This window comes from Lagenorhynchus albirostris, chromosome 17 (genome assembly GCF_949774975.1).
Source record: "Lagenorhynchus albirostris chromosome 17, mLagAlb1.1, whole genome shotgun sequence".
Lineage (NCBI taxonomy): Eukaryota > Metazoa > Chordata > Mammalia > Artiodactyla > Delphinidae > Lagenorhynchus > Lagenorhynchus albirostris.
The window spans coordinates 23,514,821-23,539,836 of record NC_083111.1 but is presented as its reverse complement, the minus strand read 5'-3'; the positions used below and the strand labels follow the sequence as shown (position 1 = coordinate 23,539,836).

General features: G+C 41.8%; 1 protein-coding gene across 6 annotated transcripts in view; it reads left to right on the top strand.

Annotated features, from left to right (window-relative positions):
* Positions 1–19,935, top strand: part of ZNF704 (zinc finger protein 704) — a 210,632-nt gene extending 190,697 nt beyond the window's left edge. For 2 of the 6 annotated variants that reach the window (XM_060127787.1, XM_060127788.1), the window contains 4 exons: positions 1,411–1,678; positions 3,653–3,757; positions 11,333–11,430; positions 12,142–13,793. In XM_060127787.1, the coding sequence (XP_059983770.1) occupies positions 1,411–1,678; positions 3,653–3,757; positions 11,333–11,430; positions 12,142–12,253 (583 nt within the window). In that variant the 3' untranslated portion in view covers positions 12,254–13,793. Of the gene's footprint in view, positions 1–1,410; positions 1,679–3,652; positions 3,758–11,332; positions 11,431–12,141; positions 13,794–14,241; positions 15,099–18,303 lie in introns of those variants that run through there. The other 4 variants (XR_009536381.1, XR_009536383.1, XR_009536380.1 and 1 more) reach the window with 4 other exon arrangements.
* Positions 19,936–25,016: the final 5,081 nt, after the last annotated feature.

Here is a 25,016-nt window from a genome sequence, read left to right as displayed (position 1 = left end):
AAGGTGATACCTCATTGTGGTTTTGATTTGCATTTCCCTGATGATTAGTGATGTTGAGCATCTTTTCATGTGCCTGTTGGCCATCTTCATGTCCTCTTTGGAAAAACGTCTATTCAGATCTTCTGCCCACTTTTTAATAGGGTTTTTTTTTTAATGTTGAGTTAATGAGCTATTTATATATTTTGGATAGTAACCCCTTATCGGTCATATCACTTGCAAATATTTTCTCCCATTCAATAAGTTGTCTTTTTGTTTTGTCAGTGGATTCCTTTGCTATGCAAAAGTTTTCAAGTTTAATTAGGTCCCATTTCTTTATTTTTTACTTATATTTCCTTTGCTTGGAGACAGATCCAAAAATTATTGCTACAATTTATGTCAAAGAGTGTTCTGCCTGTGTTTTCCTCTAGCAGTTTTATGGTGTCATGTCTTACATTTAGGCCTTTAATCCATTTTTAGTTTATTTTTGTGTATGGTATTAGGGAGTGTTCTTATTTCATTCTTTTACATGTTGCTGTCCAGTTTTCCCAGCACCACTTATGGAAGAGACTGCCCTTTCTCCATTGTATATTCTTGCCTCCTTTGTCGCAGGTTAATTGACCACAAGTGTGTGAGTCTATTTCTGGGCTCTCTATTCTTTGCCATTGATCTATGTGTCTGCTTTTGTGCCAGTGCCATACTATTTTGATTACTATAGCTTTATACTGAAGTCAGGGATCATGATTCTTCCAGCTCTGTTCTTTCTGAAGATTGTTTCAGCTATTTGGAATCTTCTGTGTTTTCATACAAATTTTAAAATTATCTGTTCTAGTTCAGTGAAAAATACCATTGGTATTTTGACAGGGATTACATTGAATCTGTAGATGGCCTTGGAGAGTGTGGTCATTTTAACAATATTAATTCTTCCAATCCAAGAACACGGTATATTTTTCCATCTGTTTGTGTTGTCTTCAATTTCTTTCATCAGTGTCATACAGTTTTTTGAGTACAGGTCTTTTACCTCTTTAGGTAGGTTTATTCCTATGTATTTTGTTCTTTTTGTTGTGTTCCATTATGGGTTTCTTGTCTGCCTCTCCCCCTAGACTGTATGTTCCATCAGGGCAGAGTCTATTTATGTTTTGTTCACTGTAATAGTGGGACTCTAAAAAAAGAGCCAGGACATAGTAGACTCTCAGTGAATTGTTGTTGAATAATTGATTGATTGGTTGGTTAATTGAATAAATTGCTTTAGGAAGTTAAGGAAGGCTTCCCTGGAAGTGGACGGTTGAGTGTTGCAGGATAGGTAAGAGTTTGCCAGGCAGACAGAACAGAGGAAAAGCATTCCAGACAGAAGGACCAGCATGTGATGTGCCAGATTTCAAGGCAAGAAAATGGCTTGGGTGAGTAGGATTGTTCTGCTCTCTTTTGCATTAGGCGTGTTGGGGAGTCTGACTACAGTGATGGAGAAGAAGACTTTTACTACACTGAGATCAAGCTCAACACAGACTCGGTGGCAGACGGACTGAGCAGCCTGGCCCCGGTTTCGCCCTCCCAGTCCCTGGCTTCGCCTCCTACTTTCCCCATCCCAGATTCCAGCAGAACAGAAACTCCTTGTGCCAAAACTGAGACAAAATTGATGACACCCTTGAGCCGCTCTGCTCCCACCACCCTCTACCTCGTGCACACCGACCACGCTTACCAGGTGACTGGCAAGGGACCGTGAGAGTAATCACTTTACTCCTGACCAAAAGCAGTAGCATTCTGACTCTTTTTCTCCTTTTAAAGCCAGAATCTCGCACAGATGAAACCCTGTAGGTCCTTGGACTTTGCAGTACTGATTGAAGATCTGATCCCTGAGACGCTGTTATGAGAATTAAAATCCTTAATACTGTAAAACTCTCAGAAGGGAGCCTGGCACATGATATAAGTGCCTGTTAAATAAAAAATAAAATAAGTGAAAAGATGAGCATTGAAAAGTGCTGACACAATGCCACTTTCGTCCTGCACCCCAGTCTGGGACTTAGTGCACTCCCTTCTGAATTGGTAACTCACTCTCTCAGACTGGAGCTGTGGTTGTCAGTGTTCCCCAAGTCAACAGTGTCAGCATCACCTGGAAACTTGTTAGAAATGTATATTTCTCGGCTTTGCCCCAGACCTGTGGGACCAGAAGGAGGGGTGGGGCTGAGCAGTCTGTGTTTAACAGACCTTCTAGGGGATTCTCCTTCACTCCAAAGTCTCATAAGACCTTAGAGACAAATCCTGCAAATACAGGACACGGCTAAAGCTCCTTTTCCCCCAGCAATTATGAACTCTTTTAAGTGTTGATTTAGTAAAATTTCAATACACTCAGATTTTTAAAAAAATTTTCCCATAATTATCAACCACCTTATGTAACTTTTTAGAAGAAAAATCTCCTGTACATATTTGTAATTGTGTTCTCCCACCCTTGTTTTATAAACACTTTCCATAGAACTGAATATATAAAAATATTTTCCAGTGGTGCCAGTTACAAAACCACTGTCACTAGCAGCTGTATGTATAAAAGTAGAAAAACTAAAGCTGTAGAGGAAGAATTCAGCCATTTATTTAGTAGACTTCAACTCAAGAGCAATGGAATAGAGCTACTTATTAAATTAGTTGATGCAATAACTTTCATTCCTGACTCTTCTTAACAGCGGTCAAAAGAATTATTCATTCCTTTGTTCTTGTTTGTCAGTGTTGCATTTAGATCCGAAATCGTGGGCTTGAACCAACTTAATTAAATTATTTTGCTTATCTATATAATGAGAGTTGGAACACACACTAAGGGGTCTAGAAGTTCCTTCCCAAACCATATATTCACAATATTGGGATTTTTCTGTTTACAGATATTATAAATGCTCAGCATAAAAATATTAGAAACGTAAGCAAAGAAAGAAAATCCATCCTTAGTCCCAACAACAAGAAAGCCCCTTGGTTCATATTTTTGGTATGTCCTTCAAAAGTATTCTATGTGTGTATGTATACTCATTTTTTTAAAAAAAATGGAATCTATTGTAGTACTGTTTTCACTATGCTTTGTTTTTTCCACTTAATATCCCATGAACATTTTCCCACGCCAATGAGTATTCTTCAACAACATCATTTTTAATGGCTCCGTGGCTATATCATGATATATCTACCCCTTTCCCTATTATTGGACATGTGTTTCCAGTTTTGTTAAATATAATACATAGTTCTGCAATGAACATGCTTATATCCATTTCCTGAGGATAAATTCTAGAAGTGGAATAGCTAACATACAGAATGCTAAGAATTTTTATATGTATTGCCAAATTACCCTCCCAAAGTGTTGTAATTTACAACCTACCATCACTGCATAAAAAAGTGACTCCCCAACTTGATAGTGAGGAATTGTATACCACAGATGTCCTAAAATAGGTATATGTATGGATAAGCAAATTTCTTTTCAGAAATCAGTAGTCAAAAACTTTCTCCTTTTATACCTTCAGTTGCTTAGATAGATAAAAAGTTTATCTCTAGCTACTCTCTTTGACTGTGTTTAATTTCCTCCTATTATAATTTAGTCATTAATATAGCTGAGATTAGTTCTGAGGCCCTACTTTGGAAATGACAGCTTAAGACTCTGAGGTGAAAAGTTCTTTCATAACAACTTCCTCTGTTTTCTATTTGACAGGCCACGCCCCCTGTGAACATTCCAGGATCGGCCAAGTTCACCCCCAACGGCAGCAGCTTCAGCATTTCTTGGCAGTCTCCTCCAGTTACCTTCACAGGCATTCCAGTAAGTAGAAAAGCAAAAAGCCAGAAATCTGGTCAAAGCCAAACGTATATTTAGAGAACAAATTGTAGAAACATGCAAGAAAAAGATGAAAATTGGAATGCCAGAAGAATTCTTTTTTTTTTTTTTAAATGATATTTGTAAACTCAGCGAGGTGTCTCGTGGTCCAGACAGGCCCAAGTCCAACTTCTTTGTAAAAAGGTATTTTGACTGGAATTTTAGAAACTAAAAGACAGTTTCATCTGTTGATAAACAACTTGTTGGAAATATATCAAGATATTTTGTGTGGGTGGCGTATTTGTATGTTTCCAAAAGGCTTTATAAAATTAATAGCTGAACTCAGACCCTGAACATAAAAGAAAGAGATCCTATACGTAAATGGCATTTATCATTATGAGTAACTTTATAAGATTTGACTTTGAAATTATTGTTTGTGGGTATGTCATTTTGCAAGTTCAAATAGTAGAAATTGAAATCACTTTTTTTCTTCCAAAGCCTGAATAGCCCATGCTGAGGGGTAATTTGCAAATAAATGAGTGCTGAAATATGCCATCGGGTTTAAGTAGTATATAAGAATTGATTTGATATGGTAAATGATTACTGTCTGAAAACTCAGCATGAATGTGCTTGATTCTTAACTATTCATTTCAAAAGATATTGGGTCTTTTATAGCTTATCACAGAATATCCATAGACCCCCATACCGCTGATGCTCAGGGGGGTTTATAACTCCTGATAAGGTTCAGGAAAGTGGCTTATGATGATAGACATTAACCTTATTTTCTCCTCTCCACCCCTCTCCCTATGGACCTCACAAAAGCTGCTTATTGCAACCACTGGCAACTCCCAGAGGTTTCCAGCAAATACCAAGGCCTCCTGTGGAGCTGATAAAAATGAAAGTGGCTCAGTCAATTACGCTGTGCTCTGTCAATGAATATTTATTAAATTCCCTAGAGGAATAGTCAACAATAAAAAACATCCTGCTGGCAGCAATTCGAGAATTTGTGGCTTCCAGAAAATACTCCTAGAATAGGATTTTTAAACAGGATCATGGATCTGGAATAATTATGAAAGGTGCCTCCTTCACAAAGAGTGGAAGTGCTGGTTGTTCTCAAAAAGCAAGAATACGATGAATGCCCTGTTAGTCAACATTTAAAAAGAATAGCTTAGACATGTAGGTATTAGTTTTGTTTCTGGCAGGAACAATGATCCCCTAAGGTGGGTGTCAGAGGTAAACAGTCAGCCCTTTTGGCGACTTTTTTTTTTTTTTTGGATAGACATAAAAAGACCCAGAGTGGCTCTGGACATGACATTTGAGACAACCCTTCTAAGCCAGCAAGGCAGCTACAATCACAGAATGACAGAGACCTGCTATTCTGAATTCCATTCCTTCCCTTCTTTGATTTGAGCAGAATTTTCAAGAGCATCCCCCTAAAACTCATCTGGTGTAAAAACAAGTATAGTGTGTAGACAGAACAGCCCAGTTCAGACTTTCTTTCAAACTACCTCTATGACCAGCCCAAATGGAGTATTTTCCCCTTTGTTCTATTAATTAAATCATCTCCTTCTGAAGTATAGTGTGACATCACGCCGTGTGGTTGTGTTTTTTTTAAACTGGGGTATAGTTGCTTTACAATGTTGTATTAGTTTCTACTGTACAGTGAAGTGGAGTTCCCTGTGCTATACAGCAGGTTCTCATTACTTATCTGTTTTATACATATTAGTGTATACATGTCAATCCCAATCTCCCAGTTCATCCCACCACCACCCCCGCTTTCCCCCCTTGGTGTCCATACATTTGTTCTCTACATCTGTGTCTCTATTTCTGCCTTGTAAACCGGTTCATCTCTACCATTTTTCTAGATTCCACATATATGCGTTAATATACGATGTTTGTTTTTCTCTCTCTGACATTTCACTAGTTCCATGTCCTCCAAAGTTCCTAAATGTCTTACACGGTAGGATACCAGCCAGGATACCTCCTCTTGTTGGTTTTTTTAACAGTGAAATTTTAAAACTCTTCTCTCTGTGGACACTGTGGACAGAGTCCCTCATTTTGCTATCGATTGGTTACCAGGGATGTTCTGGACTAGAGCTTTGACAGAAAGTACATAGAGTAACTGAGTTAACTAGGTATCCCACTAAAATCCTATGTGAGCTTCTAATTTATCCTTTCGCCAGAGAATTCCCAATCTATCTGGTTTTAGACTGTTTCAGCAGTTAAGCTTGCCATCGCTATCTAAAAATAAAGGTAAGGGGATGGAGGGAGCTGCCATTTTCGAAGGCTTTTGTTTAATTCTAGAAAGAAGACAAGGAGGCTTACTACTAAAAATGTTCTTCATGTTGCCCTACTCTCTATCAATGCTTTTTTTAAAAGAAAAAAAAAACTGGCTGTTTGCTGTCCGCCCCCTTCTACAGGGGGCTGGATCTCACAACTCCACACCACCCAGGCATAGGACTGTCACATGTCCACTGGCTGGGTGCCAGCAACCATCCCTGAATTCTCCAGGGGTGCTAGTCCCGCCTCTCGAAGACAGGGAGCCAGGCTGACTCTGAGAACATGTGAATCCCCACCTCCTAAATTCGTGTAATAGGATTTTCAGACAGAACCTCTAAAAGTTTTAAATGATAAGGTACTAGTATCCGTGGTGGCTTCAACTTTATCCCAACTGAAGAACAGAGCAGTTGCCATTTTATTAAATCCTCATTAAAGAACACATTTCTTGTTGTACTCCAAAGCAAGTACTCTGAGGTTGTCAACCCCATTTAAGGTTTCCTTTTCTCCCATGTCTTTGAGACCTGGTATTGAAGAGGGGATGCTTTTGTATGCTTCCTAGAAAGTAGAAATAATCTCCTTCTGCGAAATCCCAAGGTTTGAAGAATTTTATTTATTCATTTGCCTACACTGGACTTCCTGAATTTGGGGCTTTAATAAGTTCCCTGGGTAAGACCTCTTCCCGGAGGTGTATAGCCCAGAAGGTCGATCTGCATATTCACCAATGGAACGTTTCAGTCTTTTCTAGCCCAAGGCTATGGACATAGGGGTAGGGAGAAGACCATGGTTAATTACTGCTTTCTTTGACCTGTTTTCCCCCAATGACCCCTAATTATCTCCATTTCTTTCCCTGTCTTTTCATGGCAGGAAGCTGAGAGCTCTTGGCCCTTGTGTGTTAGTCTGCCATAATAGACTGGGTGGCTTAAGCATCCCACATTTATTTTCTCACAATTCTGGAGGCCAGAAGTCTCAGATCAGTGTGCTAGCTGATTCAGTTCTTGGTGAGGGCTCTCCTGTTGCCTTGTCAGGGGCCAACTTTTTGATATGTCCTCACATGGCCTTTTCTTTTGGGGGGGTAGGGAGACAGAGAGAGAGCCCTTTGGTGTCTCTTCTTCTAAGGGCACTAATCCTATTGGATCAGGGTCCCACCCTTTGGACCTCATTTGTCTTTAATTACTTCCTTAGAGACCCCATCTCCAAATAAAACCACACTGAGAATTAGGGCTTCAACATGTGAAGGGGGGTGGAGCGGACACAAAATCCAGTCCATAATAGGCCCCATGCAAGCAAATAGGAGCTAATCAACCTGCTATCCAAGGGCCATTCCAAGAGGCTTCAGGCCAGAAAGACAGTCTCCAGACCTGAAATAGTAGTGCTTAATTGTTAGCTCTTTAGCTGGTTTGTTTTTTATTAACACTTTGATGGAGGGTTCAGAATATTATGTTAGAAGAGATTAAAACCAAGACAAGGGGCTCTTTTTCTTTTTTTTTCCCATTTCGGAGATAGAAAATCACAAAGAAAAGAAATTTCTCCAACATAGTTACAGCAGGACACAACCTCTGTATTACTGCTCTGGTGTGAGGCAAGTCCTGACTGGGATTTACAAGCCGTGACCTCTAGCCGGTCACAGGACCTCTTTCAGGCAATGCCCTCGACTCAGCTCTACGACAACCACCTTGTATCGTTGTATTGTTGAACACAGTGCCTGGCACTGGCTGACATTATGTTGTACTTCCTAGTGTTGTTATCTGTGACATGTCTCATTACTGTAAAACCGGGGGCAGAGAAAGTGGATTCTCCCTATCTGGGGTTGACTCATATAACACAAATATACTCAACATATGGGAAAAATTAGCCACGATTTTTGCAGACTAGGATTTAGAATTCTTTAAACTCTTCTGAGGTCACACCTAATCAGGAGACAAATTACAGGCATATAGCGCATTTTAGTTATTTAGAAATAATACCATACAGCACTCTCTCTAAGTGTATTATATGCTTTATAAAACATGTCCCCAAATAGAACTTAAAAATGGTTAAGATGTAAAACAAATAACTCTGGAATGTGGAGGCCAGTGGGAGAAAGAGCCGAGTCATGTTTTCCAGGGCTTTATTCCAGGGCACACAATACTGCCATCAGTTACGAGGCAGGATGGAAGAGAGAAAAAGCGGGGCTTTGACACCATTCAGAACCAAGTTCCAAGGTCGGCTGGTGTCAGACAGCCCATATTCAAATCCCGGGTCCGCCATTTACTTTTTGCGTGGCCTCAGCAACTTCCTTAACTTCTCCATTTCCTCATCTATAAAGTGGAAGTGAGGGCTTCCCTGGTGGCGCAGTGGTTGAGGGTCCGCCTGCCGATGCAGGGAATGTGGGTTCGTGCCCCGCTCCGGGAAGATGCCACCTGCCGCGGAGCGGCTGGGCCCGTGAGCCATGGCCGCTGAGCCTGCGCGTCCGGAGCCTGTGCTCCGCGACGGGAGAGGCCACAGCAGTGAGAGGCCCGCGTACCGCAAAAAAAAAAAAAAAAATCTCCAGGAAAGCTCCCGATCAATAGCCGGAGGATATTGATCCTCCCACAGAACTAAGCCGCACGCTGGTGTGTGAACAGGGTCCTGGCTTCCACTATGCTGCAGCCTGTAGAAACCCAGGTCTGTTGTAGAACGGGAGGGGCTGCCATCAGACAGGACTAGACACGAAACACGTGTGCCCTCAACTCCAGACTTAAGAAAGCCGTTAGAAGAAATAAGGTAGAGAAGGGTTCTTCCTGCAGTGGGTCCAAACCTGCCCCTCATTCCTCCCCTAAACCTATGAGGTCACCAGTTTTCTAATTTCAGTTAAGTGGCACCCTCATCCCTCCAGCCTCTCAGGCCAGGACCTAGGAGGCATCCTTGATTCATCGAAAGATTTGTCCTCTTATTTTCTGTCCTATATCCCATCTATCAGCAAGTCCCGGACTCTGCCTCTACAGGATACGAATCCAGCCCCTTATCCCCACCACTACCACATTCTCATCTAAATCACCAGTACGTTTTTCTCCTGAAACAGTGCAAAAGGCTCTTAAGCGGTCCTCGGGGTTCCTGTCCAGGCTCTTGCTAACCCATTCTCCAAGGAGCCAGAACGATCTTTGTAAAGCGTTAACCAGATGTCTCACTTTCTTAAAACGCTCCACTGGCTTCCTTTGCACTTAGAATCACCTTCAAATTCCTCATCACAGCTCCAAGACATGACCTGAACCCACCACCTCCCATCCTCCCGCCTTCCTCCTGCCTCCCACGCATTGTCTCCCGGCCCCACTGGCACTCTGCACCTGGGAGGCCTTGGCCCTTGCCCGCCCCCTTTCCCCGGAGTGCTCTGTAGATCAAAGGTAGCCTCCCCAAGAAGCCTTCCCTCACCACCCTGAACAAATATGTCCTCTCCTTCCATCACGCTTGGCCTGGTAGCCTATTTTATTTTCTTCAGGCACTTATCACTAAAATGCCCTTACTTGTTTTTGTAGTTATTGTCTATCTCCCCACTAGAATGTACACTCCATGAGGGCAGAGACTTTATCTTGTTCAGTGCTGTATCCCCACAATCTAGAACAGTGCCTGGGGCATAGTAAGTATTTAATAAATATTTGTTGAATGAAGAGCATTTTATAATCTCATATCACCCCACACAAAATTGACATATGGCAATTCTGCAAAACTTAGAACCTTCCACATTATCCCTGGCTGATGGAAACAGTGTCACTGTCGTGTCACCTAAACATTTCCAGTTCTCTGACTGAATAAAGAGGTATTCTTGGGATTCTACAAGTTCTACAATAATTTTTAAAACAAAAATTTTTTTCATTGTCCTGAGCACTTAAAAACAAGTCTGAAGCGTTCACTCCCTCTACTGTGCTAATATGCATCCTGGTCCCGATGGGATGGGGGATGGGAGTGGGAGGTGGGGATTCTGCTTCTGGAAGAACCCACATCAAATGCAGACACTGAACTCCAAAGCTTTGGTTTTTAAAAAATTATGTATGTCACTCACCTCTGCTGGCCCTCAATCCACCTAACTTTAGCAAAAAGTAAAGACCAATGGTACAGAATAAATGAGACTCATGGCAATAATGGTTTAAAATGTTAGGTTTTTTTTTCTTACGTGTTTAATTATTTTTTAATTAATGACTAGGAAAATAACACTTATGTACATTCCTTTACATTGAAAGAAAATAGAAAATACTGGTCCCTGTACTAGAGAAAATCAATTCTATGGAACGTTCCCATGACTGCTGGCTGGTACTGGTATTTCTGTGGTCATGTTGGCTTCTAAGTGATTAAGTTTATCAATTTATTAGATGTTTGCTCTTTTGTATATGGCAATATTGTATATTTACTTGAAACATCATTTATCTTTTGTTATAAAATTAGTTTTGTGTAGCTTTTGAGAATCCCATTTGCTGGGAAGATATTTAGTGCTAGGTGAGCACGTGATACAAAGAGAATAAGTGAGAAATGCAAGAGGAATGGAGAACAAAGGGGACCCTCCCATCATTATGACTGAGAGGTGGGGCATAAGGGGGTTAAACACATGCTCTGGCATCAGGGAGAGCTCACTGCAGCCCTGGCCATTGCAAGTTCCATGACCTGGGGCAAGTTATTTAACCTCCCTGTGCTTGGTTTCCTCATCTATAAAATAGGAACAGTGAGTACTTATCAGGTGGAGTAGATGTAAAAGTAAAGCTGTTGTCAGTGACCGTGGCACATAGTGGATGCTCAGTAAGTACTACAAGGTTGACATTCATTCTTGATTTGCTCGGGATCTTTGCTTCTTGCCATTATCCCTGTTCAGACCCCAGAGTTTGCTATATGGACGTCTTATGCAAGAAGCCATTTATTTACTGGCTGTGAATGATCTAACTGAATAAACAGAAGGCGGAGATCCACATTGTGTGTTGCCACTGACTAGCTGTATAATCTCAGAGAACTCTCTTAACTTCTTTTCTTCTTTAAAAGAGAAACAGAGGAGGCTTGGAATAGGAATATGCTTTAAGGTTTAAAATATTCAAGTGAAAATGGGCAACTGGGAATGCAGAGATGTTGTGAAGTCATGAAGATTTGTAAAGTATTCATTGTTGCTGGGTCTTTTCTGTTGGGGGATGCCTTTAAATTCCACCATGAGCATCACCCCATCCATTTTAACATGTGGTCTCTGTGAAGGAAGCACAGCCTCTCCGTGTCTGATGGTTGGGTACCCCTGCCCACGTGGCAAAGGCTAACGAAATGCATGGTGAGGAGAGCCTGCCCTGTTAACTTTGTTTTCCACGTGCTTACTAGGTGTCACCAACCCACAGTCACCCGGTGGGCACAGGAGAGCAGAGACAGCACACTCACACCGTCTTGTCCTCCCCACCCAGAGGGACGGTCAGCCTAAGGTATGACTGCTTGAAACCCCACAACGCCTCCTCTCCAGGGAATTAACTGAAAAACAGAACAGCGAGGAAAAGAGAAACCAGAGATACAATCTTCATAAAATTCCCCTGAAATGGATGAAACACCCTTTCTTTTGTTCCCATGGTTTTCCGCATCTATTAACTCTTGATAAAGATTTGTTATTTTTCTGGGGTCACAGTTTACAGTAAATTTTCTTGCAGAATAGGTAATGCTGATTACAGGGTCTCTTTAAAGCCGTGTTGCATTAACGTCTGTATGAAATGAAGTACAAAATACGAGTTTTTAATCCAGATCAAGGAGGTCCTCGCCAGGATTCCCTTAACCAGAAGACTAGAAATTTGAGAAGCAAGAGAGCATTTGAAAGTACATATTTAAAAACTTGAAAGAATAATGCTCTCTACTGGTATTTCTTGTATTTACTTATTTAATTCAGTGTTATGAAGATGCTCAAATGGACATGTCTACAAATGGACAGATAGAAGCTGAAGAGTGCTGGAAGTACTAAAGTAGCAAGTTTTAACAGTTCGGTGTAGTGGCTGTGAAAACATCCCACACAGGTTAACGGCCGAACCTAGAGAGACCCCCTACTATGTTTCCTAACTTTTTCTAGATTTTTCCAGGGATTTTGAGCCCCGCAAAGAATGCCCATTGAATCCCTCACACTGAATACTGTTTCCTGGCCTGTCTTACAGGAAGCCCCGGGGAGAGGGCAAGAAGTGCCGGAAGGTGTACGGCATGGAGAACCGTGACATGTGGTGCACGGCCTGCCGCTGGAAGAAGGCCTGCCAGCGGTTCATTGACTAATGCACAGGCCCCTGATCGTCGCCCAGACACTCCTGCCCTTGACTTGTGCTGAGGGTGTTGGAAAGCGCTTTTCCTTCTGAATAAAACACACTTGAAACCCAGGGAAAGCACTTCCGGGAACCTTGGTGAAATCACAGCAAAAAACAAAAAAAGGTCACCACCCTCACTGTTCTCGCTGAGAACCCAGCCGAGAGCAGCTGTAACTACTTTTTTCCTTAAAAAATCAACTTTTTTTTTTTTTTGCTGTATGTCTAGCTCTGAAAACTATGGACTTCTGTAGCAGTCGAACCAACCAAGCCCATTTTTCCTGGAAAGGAGGCCTATTTTGATAACCTTTCTGGATAATGCCGTTTCTGAGGTTTTTTGGTGTTTTTTTTTGACACTTAAAAAAAAAAGCTACATGTTATCCAGTAGCATTTGTACAAAGAGCGATACCTGTTTTCATTGTGAATAGTCTTTTGCCTGTTCTCCATCGGACTTCTGGGAGCAGTACACATCACGATGTGTTGCCAGGAAACGGCAGCACTCTGGGTATCTTTTCTATGTCTTTTTTGTTTGTTTGTTTTGTTTTAAAGAATGGCCCCAAACTGAACCACGGTAGAGCCGTTAGCTTGAAGGGCCCAGGAGGGCATAAGCTTGAAAAGAGACTGACAATGGACATCACCAGCAGACTTCAGCCCCAGCTGAGTTCAGGACATCCCGCTGTCACTGTTGGGAAACGTCTGGGAGTCTTCCTCGGAAGCCTTCCCTGAGGGGTGGCCTGGCCCACTCTCTCCCGGCCACAATGCACTCAAGACCTGGCACGCATTGCCATCTGGGTAAGCCTCAAAGCTTCCTTCAGGGATGCGACGCCAACCATAGCTCGGATCTCTTCATCACTGCTTATCTGACAGTTGTTGCCAGGTCAGTGGCTCATCAGGCCTTCCTTCCCTCAAAACGCCACCGCTGACTGTTTTCAGAAAAGGTAGAGAACTCCAGGCCATCCCGGCAGGCGTGCTTTATTCACACAGCAGAGCACAGCCTCCACGTACCTATGTGTTCAGAAAGTTATGTGAGGTCAGCATCCATTCTGAGTGCACTTTTATAGGTTTTATGCTTTAGCATGTCTGGGAGATGGGTTAATGAACACTATAAAGATTATATGGGGAAAAGGAAGGTCCAAACCTTTATTTTTCTTATCAAAATATTGGAGCTATTCATTAAGAATTTGCTCAGAAGGGAAGATACAGAACACCAAAAGGAAAATGCGTGTTGGTATAGGAATCTCTCAATTTAATAGGATCAGGGCTTGCACTGTGTTCCATTTATTAGACTTTCTAGCGTGGTATTTGTTTGTTTGTCTGTCTTGGTGGTAGTGGTGCGGGGACAGGGGAGTAGTTGTCAAGCCCTGTGAATAAGCTCATTCTCTGTCTACCCTACTCTTGATTGCCCTGCTAAAGTTATTCCTCCTATACCTATGCAAAGAAGTAAGAGCACCTTATAGGATGCACTGTGTCGGGACGGGGGCCTAGGATTAGCCATAGGAATGTTAAATGAAATTGCACAGAGCAAAGTTTAATATATTTAGAGATTGTACATATGCTTTTTTTGAAAGAGTAGAAAGAAGTCATCCAGTCATAAGAGCTGTCCTCTTTTTTTTTTAAATAAGCAAGGGAAAAAGAAGGAGGTTCTGCAGTGTAACATCTGCAATCTGTGCATTCGTATATTTTGGCAATTTTATTTTTTAAACTCTCACGTGACATTTGAAGCATTATTCCTTGCAAGAGATCCTGTTTCCCTCCTTCATTTATTTTTTTCTTTAAAACGCTTATTTTAAGAGCAGAGAAAGAGCTTCATTTAATATCACATCGTGATTACCAATCAATACAGCACCAGCTATAATGTATGTTTGAGCACTAAAAGTCAGCCAGGAAAGGGTTTTTTAAGTGCAGAAACGTATTTGCATCCTCTACCCCGGCCTGTCTTTTCTCCTCCCTGGTGTCTTGTAGCTTCACCCACAAGCGTCTCTGCTGGGAGGTGATGCTCTGGCCTGGTCCAGATGGCCCTGCACTGTGGCTGGATTGCCCAGTGGCCACGGTGAGTCCAAGGCTGGTCAGCCATTTCAGCAGGCTCACCGTGGACTTCAGTGATGGTTGGGGTGCAGTAGTGGAGCAGAGGGTTTTCTCTTCAGCAAAGTTCCATGGCCCTTGATCCTTGGATTAAGTCACTAATCAAAAGAGATTAAAGTGACGAGGGGCTCAATCCATCCCCTACTCCCCGAACTTTGGGACACAAGGAGGGAGAGATGGAGGCTGTGGAGCAGTCCTAGAGTGAGGCTCTGTGGCTCTGTCCCCAGAGGTACAGCCCATGACTAGTGCTAGGCTCTGGCCTGGTTGCCTGGGTATTAGCCATTGCACCGATACAAGCAAAGGGTAGAACTGGATGCAGCTTCCTAGGGATTTCTTCTCCTTTCTAAAGCCTTCTTCACACACACTCTCTGCATCTCACACTCACGCGGGGCTCCTTTCTGCTGGCCAGCCCGGGGCTCTCTGTGTCCTCTTCTCTAGCTCTGAGGTGGGCACAGACCCTCAGTACTTTCTGCACACAGACATTGATTCCCTGTACCAAGGCATGTAATGACTAAGGAACTACCAGGCTTCACCTGCCTGGCCTTGAAGAAAAGGGATGAAACTTCTTTTAAGCCACCCAGAAAGCTACAAATTGCAATATAAAGCACTGATTATAAATGCTAAAATTAAAAAAAAAAAATGTAGAGCTATTTTGTTACATTTTGGAACTAAATGAAGTGCAAAGTTAAGTCCAAGATTTGTTTTATGCCTCCTCTTTGTTTTTTTAAAGATTTTCTGATGTGGACCATTTTTAAAGTCTTTATTTAATTTGTTACAGTATTGCTTCTGTTTTATGTTTTGGTTTTTTGGCCCCAAGGCATGTGGGATTTTAGCTCCCCAACCAGGGATTGAAGCCACACCCCCTGCATTGGAAGGCAAAGTCTTAACCACTGGACCACCAGGGAAGTCCCTGTTTTATGCCTTCTCTGTGGTACCACGTTCTTTTCTGTGTTCATTTGGCAGGGGGAGGGGAGTATGGGTGGGAAGGGAAGCCCCAGGGCATGTGGCTGCTTAACCGAAGCCTCACCCATCACGGGCACCTGTCTGTGCAAAAGGAACGGCAATGCAGTGGGTTCTGGTCCCAGAGTCTTTCTGAAGAAGGCATGTGGTAGCCTTTGACTTTTCTCTCCCCGTTACCCTTTCCTGTTTCTCATCTCTCTCCAAAGAAGGCATTTCCTGGTGATGGACAGGCTTCTCCAGATAGCTGCACAGCAGAGAACAGTCATTTTAAGCCTTAGTTCTTCCCAGAGAACGTGCAACCAATTTATGGGAGGCAGTGTGACAACCTGGAGGACACACCCGGGTAGCAAGTGGGTGGGGAGCCACAGAGGAGATACGGGAGGACTGTGGACACCTGGCTCAGGCTCACCATCCTAGAGCCGATCAGCTGATGGTGACTGTCACTGGGCACCTCCGAGGGAGCTGCCAGGTTCCCACTCTGGGAGCAGCTGATTGAAGCAAGGAGAGAGCTCCTTTGCGGGAAGCACTCAGGCCAGGGATGCAGGACTGCTGTGCGCATCTCGGGTGGGCACAGACTGCTCTCCTCCTCACTTGCTGGGAAGTTTCCTCCCTTGTTTGGCAAAAGCCAGTGTCAGGAAGAGGGCAGTGGGCAAGAATGTGCATGCCTGTCAGCAGCTCCGTGCACCAACAGGGTGGGTGCCCTTTATGAGACGATTCTTTGTCCAGGCATAACTGTGTTGCAGTTGAAAACTTTCAATATGATGTGTGTTACAGTTCTTGGGCTTTCCAACAAAACTTTAAAAAAAATAGTTACGTGTATGTTGCAAAAGATTTCTGAAACTGACATGCCCTCTATCAGATTTCAAGATCACTTAAGTTGAAGTCCACTGTCGCCGGTGTCACACTTAGCCACACTTGAAAGCAGCCCTGGGTTCTGAATTAGCCGGCACTGCTAAAACCCATTTCCGCCTTCGTCCGACTTCAATAGAAAAGGAAAGCGCAGCATTCACTTGTGAATGGTTAGAGAAAAGTGACAGAACCTGTACATATGGGAGAGAATACCTTGAGAATAGTAGCAAAATACTGTAAAAAATATTCTTTTCCTCAGGGAAAACTAAAGGGTATGTGAAAAATAGATCTGGAGGATCCTAAGACTAGAAAGGTTTTTATGATCTCCAGCATCTTTTCTAGTCAGAACAGTTTTTGTTTGTTTGTTTGTCTTTTAATGAACGTGATACCATTTCAAGGCAAATTGCCATGAACTGGACAGTACCGACTTTTTGAGGTGTGGAGGAATGCTCTTTGAAACAGAACAGTTTCTTTGTTTCTTAGACCTGCGTTCTAAGGCTGACATCTGAACCACAGCACAGTCCCTGGTGGGTTTTTACAGACTCATGTCAAGGCTGTTTGTGAATGTCATTATGAATATGACACCTTGGTGTTCCCTTTTATAATCAGCCGGTTGGATGACCGGTTATTAGCTGTACACAGAATTCTATAGGTGAGGGACGTGAAGGACGTGCATTTTACTTTAACAGCAGGTTAAGGAGCAAACTTCCATGGACTTTTGTGGACAAGGTGCTGCTTTTTCTCATGACCCTGTAGAATTTCTGTCAACCACATCAACTGTAGCTCTGACCTGTACGAACGCAGGGAAGAATTTGTGCATACAAATGAGTAGAAACAGAGCACGATTCATGAATATGGATGAGGATGTGACTCATTTTGGAGAAAGCGCTGGGCACACGGGTCAACTGGAAATTTCATTTCTCTAAGAAAATAACCCAACCAGCAGCATACACGCTCTCCCTGTTCCCCATACCTGTGGGAATTCCTCCAGAGCGGAACTGCTTCCTTGTGTCTTTTGCATTGTAACTAGTCAAACCGGAAGTCAGTACATAAAACGAGCTTAGCACTTTTAGGCACCAATTGTATCACTAAGTCATGCACACCACTAGAGCAAGAAAGTGTAAAATGCATTTAAAACCGACTGGTTTGCTTATTTTGACTGACTTTGAAAAAGTCCAGATCCAATCAATGATATACATGCTTTAAAAGGTGTATCTATCATAGGACCAGAAATCAAAATGGGAATTTTACTTTTGGTCCTGTTTTTGTAAATAGTTCCTTTTTTTTTTTTTAAAGACAATCTCATGTTTTATAACTTTTCTTGTGAGTCTGAGAATCACAATGGTAATGTGTTATGTCAAAATGTAATCTTAAATACAATAATAATTATAACGTAATGTTCCAAATAAGACAAGAAATATACTGCATAGGCTTCTACAATTCTGAGAGATGTGACACTTTTATAAATAAGCATTAGTACTTCTCAAGTTAACAGAACTGGAAATATTTTACAAGATGCAGTGTTTTGTAATCACAAAGAACATGAACATTTTGTGGGAAATGACCTTGGTTTTATACATTGTAGCTTATTTTTTAAAATACAGTAATTTACCAGACAGGAAGTGTTAATATTATAAGCAATTCCTGCTCTCCAAACAAAGGGCTATGCCTCTTTTAAGCAAGTGTTCTGATGCATATCTTTTCAATTAACCCTCTGCAGCAAGGGTAGAAATGCAGATCAGTTGGAAGATTATTACAAGAGAATCAAGATGGCAACAGCTACTCCTTTTATCTTTACCAGTGTGTTTTCAAAGTACTTTGGGGGGAAAAAAACTTTAAGAATCATCTTATGTATCTTAAATATTTAAAATGTTAATAGATATGCTTATAGGCAATGGGAGAAAGGTACTTGTAAATTCTTTAGTGTAAAATGATAGATTCCTGTCACAAGGACAAACTTATTCCTCAACCTAACCAGAACCACAAAGCTGCTTTTAACCGGCAAGTGTCATTTGATGGAAATTTCTAAAATCATGGTGTGTAAAGCCCAAAGATAGAATTCTTAGGTGATCAGCGATGTTTAAAATAATTTTGTCCTCAGCACTAACTAAATAACTTGAAATTCCTTACCAGAACAAGTGCTTGATTTTTCACATGAAGAATTCACAGACAGGCAAGTCTGAGATCAGAAAGTCACTGTATTCCCAAGAGTCGGGAAACAAGAAAGGCAGCCGTGGAGAGTTGATTAACCATACAAATAATTTTGAGCTTTGCCAAAACCATTTCATAATGCTCTACAGTTTTTTCTAGCCCACTCACTGTTAAAGCAAGAAAGCATCTTTTCTTTCTAAGATTTTGGTAATTCAAAAGCTAGACTAATTAGTCAAGTATGCAGATAACATCAAAAGAAAAGCTGGGATAGAATGGTCGTCCCCCCGTTGGGCAGCCCCTATAAGGTGGTCAGAGGGTCACTCTGACTTTGCTTTCTAATAGGCTTTAGAATCTGCACACATGAGGACTAGAAATGCACGGAGTTAGGGGAAGATGTATACAGCTTCATCTCTGAGATGAAGCAGCCCAAATCTCTATCTTCATTCTCTTGGAATATCTCTAATGTTGGCATTAAAAGTTCCCAAGAAGTGTTTATTGCTGCATGGTTTTGAACCAAATGAGTCTTGCTTCCTATTTAAATAGAAGCTTCCTAATCCTTTCTAAGCAGATGCCTTGGAAAGAACAGGCAGATTCTGTAAATGAGCGATTCAGATCAGGCAGAAGAAGGACCCTAAAGAATGACGGAGATCATGGTGAACCAGAGGAAACACACCCCCTCTAAAGGGGGATCCCAGCTCTAGACAATCAGAACCATGCAGAAATCAGGCCTGGGGCTGCTAGATCTTCTGACTTGGAAGTATAATGTTACCTGACACTTAAGCTAAACTCAAATTCTTGGCCAACCGTGTGCAGACCAAAGAGAACGTGTATGTGGGCAGATGCAGCCTTTGGCCACCAGTTTCAACTGTTGGGAAAAGCAGATTTCACCTTCCAGAGCCATCAGGCCAAGTTCTTCCATCAGCCCTACAAACTCACCCATGGGTACCATCTGGGCAACTAAAATCAAAGAAGGGAAAGAGGCCAGTTCTCCCCAGAAATCATTCTCATGGAAGACTTGAAGATAAAAATACAATATCCTTAAACTAGCCTTGCCTCTGATCAAAATATACTGAAACATTATTCAGCTGTCACTCTGCCTCCTGGCGTGCCCAGGCCAGGCCCCAAAGCATGGAATGACTGTAATCCTAACTTGCTTACTGTTTTCACTGCCGTGACCACTGTGATGAGGGCTGGCAAAGAACAGCCTTGTGCCTTTGGAGAAGGCAGCCAGGAGCCCCTGCAGTTTAAGATAGCGCACATTGCCTCCTTGTGCCAAAGCCCGTCGCCAACCCTTCCACACCCTCTCCCACTCCATCCTGCCTCGTGAGTTTGCATCCCAGGATAAAAGTTCCTTTGTTTCACCTCTGACGTGGCAAAATCCTTGCTTCAGAACTGGTAGGTACTTAGGTATTTTAGAGTGTCCAGTAACCTCGAAATGGAGTTTTTCCACGTAGAAAACCTTAACACCTTTCCCTGAGGGCGAAGACAAAATGGGAATAAATGTGTCATGGAAAAAAATTAGACGTTGCTTCCTTCATTTGGATGAACTAAGTTATTTTAGACTGTGTCTTACACCAGAGTCCTGACGGTGTTGGGATAATCACTAACCCTTTCACATATAAAAGACAGTATGTCTCTTTCAGATACATGACTTCATTTGACCTTCCCTAGAACCCAGTGTAAAATAAGAATATTTAAGATTACCATCACCACCTCCAAGGCCAACCTGGTTCAAGTGGTCTTCAACCTGTGACTCGGCCCCATTACTGCCTGAAGGGAGGAGGGAAAGAGCGTGTGAAAGAGCTCGCTCAGACCTCAGTCTTCCAGAATGATTCTAGACCTGAGAAGACCCCCGTTGGGACCCATGTTCTTCACCCATCCTTACAATCCAGGTACTTCAGCATAGAAATAAAGCCCACTCATTCGCATTGTCAAATGCACACTCAATCACCCCCGAATTTATCCCTTCAGCGTACCTACCAGACCCCTATTCCCTAAATTCCAACTATCTAAGTGATTAATTGTACGAGTTGATTAGCTGGTGCCATGTTCTGAGTAAAACTTTTGACTCCTTGGAAAAAAGTTATTTTGCCACTAGCATTCGACATTTGTTATCCATGTAAACTTACACTGATGCCCCCAAATTTGGAAACAGCTCAGATTTACAATTTGTAATGATCACATTGAAAACTACCGTCAGCTCAATGTTGGAAACACCCGGTAATATGGTTAGGTCAAGTTTAAATATGAATACAGTTTCAGCAACATGGGCAGTGCCTGAGATTTCTGTCGTTGTGAGTGATTAAAAGGTTGACCAGTCCATGAACGGATTTCATCTTCCCCTTCTCCCATCAGCTCCCAGGTTTCACATCCTGAGTTTAGGGTAAAGTCCCTCCCAAGTTTAGTCATGGGGCCTAAACCTTTTTGGCCCATCACCTGCTTCATTAACAGGCTTTTTGATAAAAGATACTTTTATTACGTTTCGGAAGCAATACAGTACTAGAGGAAGGAGCAGTGAGCTTTCCTCCTCGGCTGGAAAAGAAGCCCGTTTTGCAGTGGTAAGCACCAATGCCATGACAGCGGCAGGACTTCAAAGGACCCAAGGTCTAGGGAAGAAGAAAGAAGCTACCACTCAAAAAAAAAAACAAACTATAGATTTTTGAAAGAAGGTGGAGATGATAAATTCAACACTTAAACTGTAGTCCTTGTTTCTTAAAAATATTCTTTCCTATTGAGCACCGTCCACATAATTATTAACTGCGAGCTTCCAAAGGAAAGATCCCCTTTACTTATATTATGAAAGTGTTAAAAAATTAATTCTCAAGTCTGATTAACCGTTACATTTACATACTTACTAGGGGCAATTCTCTCAATTTTTAATTCAGAAAAATTAGCCAGGGGAGCAAGTAACAACTCCTGAAAAAGGCAAGGGCACTATCATGAAAGAACATAATTTTATTAAAAAATTAAAAAGTGGCTCATTTATGTTCTTCTGAATTCTCTTTACGTCTCCGATTAAGAGGAGAAACCAGCATTCAGAAGAAGAAATTGAGCGTTAAGGGAGAGAAAGGACAGTTCCCATTCTAGTTACTAGTCTTGTTTTCCCATCTTGGCATCCACCTCGAATTCACTGGTAAAATGTTACCCTCTCCTCTTTGCTTTTATCCACCCAAGCCAGAGGCCATGCTGTTACGTATGTTTGCTTCCAGAAGCGCTGGATGAAACATTTTCGCTTCTGTGTTCCCGATTTCTCACTCTTCATTAAGGTCCAAGGGAATAAATATTACCGGGACTGGTATGTTAGGCGTAGCCTATGAGGCTACTCCCTTCCTTCCAGGAAGTGCTTCCATTTGAACAGTTTTGGGTGATCATTCAGAGAGCAGGTCGGTCAGCAGGCAACCTGCCACACTCATCACAAAAGATTTGGTCAGACTAACTGATAAAGAATGTCAAGGCAGATACCTAATCCTTTCACTTTGACTCAAAGCCCCCCTCCCAAGTCCCCCACCCCACCAGTCCCCTCCAGAGCAAAGCCAATGGAGTGATCAGGGCAGAGGAAGAGAGCTTCACATTCATGGCTCTAGGCCCTGACCTCTGCCCAGGATTACAGAGCATGAAAATGGAATTGACCTTTATTATGTGAAAAGGTAGTGGCTCCTGCAGGGTATAATTGTTTTACGTTTATATTTATGCAAAGAGAAAACTCATCCAATCTGCTCGTGTTGTGAAGCACGTGTCTCTCACCCTGGTGGAGCTCCCTTCCCGCGTTTTGGGCACAGATGGCCAAGACAGAAAGGAAAGAGGCAGAGCTTTGGGGGCCAGTGGCTCCAGAGATGGGATTACCCCTCAGGGATATACAGTGTAGCATAATCCATAAACTACTCCCACCCAAGGGAAATTAAAAATAAAAAACAAAAAAACGGATGCATCACGGGGTGTACTTCCCTGGAGGTCCAGTGGTTAAGACTCTGCTCTTCCAGCGAGACATGTGTTCGATCCCTGGTCCCCAGTTGGAGAACTAAGATCCCGTGTGCCGTGCAGTGCGGCCAAAAGAAAAAGGTGCATCACTTTGCAGATTACAAATGCTTGCTTTGCTTATGCCTTTTCCCCTACACTCTGCTAATTGGAAAGCAATGACTGTGAATTGACCAAGCCCTGTGATGATAGCAAAGCTTCTTCTTCCAAAGTATCCCGACTGTTTGGGGGAACCTCTGTGATCACTGGTAGAAAGCTTTAGAAAAGATTTAGATTTTTAGGGAAGAACTCAATACCCCCCCCCAAATATACTAATTCTGTGACTTCAATAACTGAAAATGTGCTGGGTGTAAAATAACCCAGGCGTGCGGATCATACACGTTTTTTAAAAATGCCATTAATCAGTATTTTCCTACAACATGACCTTAAATTCCTATTTTTATAATTAATGGTTGGGCGATAGTCAGCCATTGAAACATAAGCTCTCTGGAATAACCAGACACTAGTGTAGTTTCCAAAGTGTTTCATATATCAAAATCTATATACTTAGAGGAAGAACTCAGGATAAGAAAAAATCGCTAGGTCCCAAAGGGTTTGTGACTATCATCAAATACAACAGCCGAGTGGCCAGCGGTCATCTTTTTCAAATGAGGGAGCCGGGGAGTGAGAGAACCACAGTCGATACAAAACCTCTGTTGCCCTTCATCCATGATAGGGTTTAAAAACATTCTACTTTTAAGAATTAAGCCATCTTTCAAATTGTTTTCTACACCAAATCTAACCTATTAAAATGAAATTATAAAATAGCTAAAATGGGGTATTTAATGGAAATTGCTGAGAGTAGAAAGCGTTGCTTTTTAGTGCCTGCTAAACAAAAAAGAGAAAGAAGCAGCAGCCCTTCCTGTACGATGCGGGTGTTAACATGACCGGCATTAACTCGGAATCGGGCACTAATTCAAAAGCAATGAGGCAGTGCTCTCCAATTTTTAGAGATCTTTCAAAATGCAATCTTACCACCATTTGGAGGTAAGTACTGGCTTAACAAAAGTCTTTAATATTAGTGAATGAATGTAAAAAGTTACAAACTATGCATTTTCAAAGAGTAATGTTATTTTGTATCCAATCCAAGTCAGTTTTTTTCATAGAGACTTACCACAACTGAAAATTGTTCAAAACACACTCGAATGCATATCATTACGGGGTTGTAGGACTTCCATCTATATAGTTCTAACTGATGTTTTTAAAGACAGTGCATTGAAATTTCAGGCTCTAAACAAATTCAGCCATGAAGGTGAATAAAGGAGAAACGGTTTATACTTTACTTCTTCAGCAGAAATGGGAAATGTGGGCTGTTACAAAAATGGGCCCAGTTCTTTTAGAGGTGACTGTTCTAGTAACACTGGATTAACAAGCAAACAAAACTACATGAAGTTAATGAGTATTGCCTTGGATGAATATAGCATAGGTTGTGTCTATTGTGTTTTAAGTCGCAATCTAAGGGAAAAAACTATTCTCCAAAGGGTTTGGATTATATAGTTTTGAAGAACAAAACATCAAAATATTGTCCAGCAAAGCAAAATCATTGGTCTTTTTTTCAAAATTATTTGGAGATCATTACTTGTATTTTTTGGAAAGTCCATATAAAACATGCACACATTTCTTCAGCCCTCTTTTAGATTTTGTATTTCCATGAAACTTTTTTCGCTAATAATTTATCTTTGCTCCTTAATCAGTACTTTCCTACATTACTCAGCATGAAAAAAATTCCTTCCTTCATCTGGCAATGTTGAAATAAAGAACTCCATTTCCCTGCCATTCCGGATCTCTTCTGTGTCCACTGAGATAGTTTCTCAGCTGTTTGTATGTAAAATATGGAAAAACACACTTCTAAACCTGGTACTTGTGGTTATACTGGATATGTTCGCTACCTATTTAGAAGTTATTGGGGGTGGGGATGTGTCTTTTTATATGATTTTTAGCCAAATTCAGATGTTCTGATACTACGTTTCTGAATACCTATCCGACTGTAAATACAGCCTGACGAGGTTCAGGTTAATAAACCTTTCATGTGACTGTTCTTAGCCATGCTCCTTGCCAGCTCTGGGCACCTTGTACATAGATTTGTCGAATGTTTAAATGATGTTGTTTTTCTAAATGCTGTTCTCTAAAACAACTTTTTGAATGTTTTTTGCTTTCCATTGTTTGGGACTTTGTGTGTTGGTTAAACAAAAAAATGTTTCCTAAATATTTAACACCAGGAAAACTATTTCAAATAAACTGGTGCTAATTGAAAGAGAAGAAAAAGTTCAGATGGAAGATTGACAGTATAAAATGTTGACACCAGTTAAACTTAACTGCACTTTCCCAAGGGGACAGCCGGCATCTACCTGCAGTGGGCATCACGAGGACCACTGAATGTTTACAGTTTCTGTGGCCCATTTAAGCATAAAATATAGAAATGGTGCTGTCCCCCCAGAGTTGAGGATTTGCTACGTCGGTCCTATGGAAGCATTTAAGTAGAGGTAAAGGTCTGTAGTAAGAATCACTTTAGTAATAGTCTTCTGGTCTTTGGACTTTCATGTTCTGTAATGCTTAGCTGTAACAATGAATATGGTGTTGCAATCTAGTCTGACGTCATCGTTGCCCTGTATTTCCTGCGTGTATGGTTCTACCTTGGGTTGCACTGGCACGTGCCGAGCCAGAACACTGGACTTTCAGGA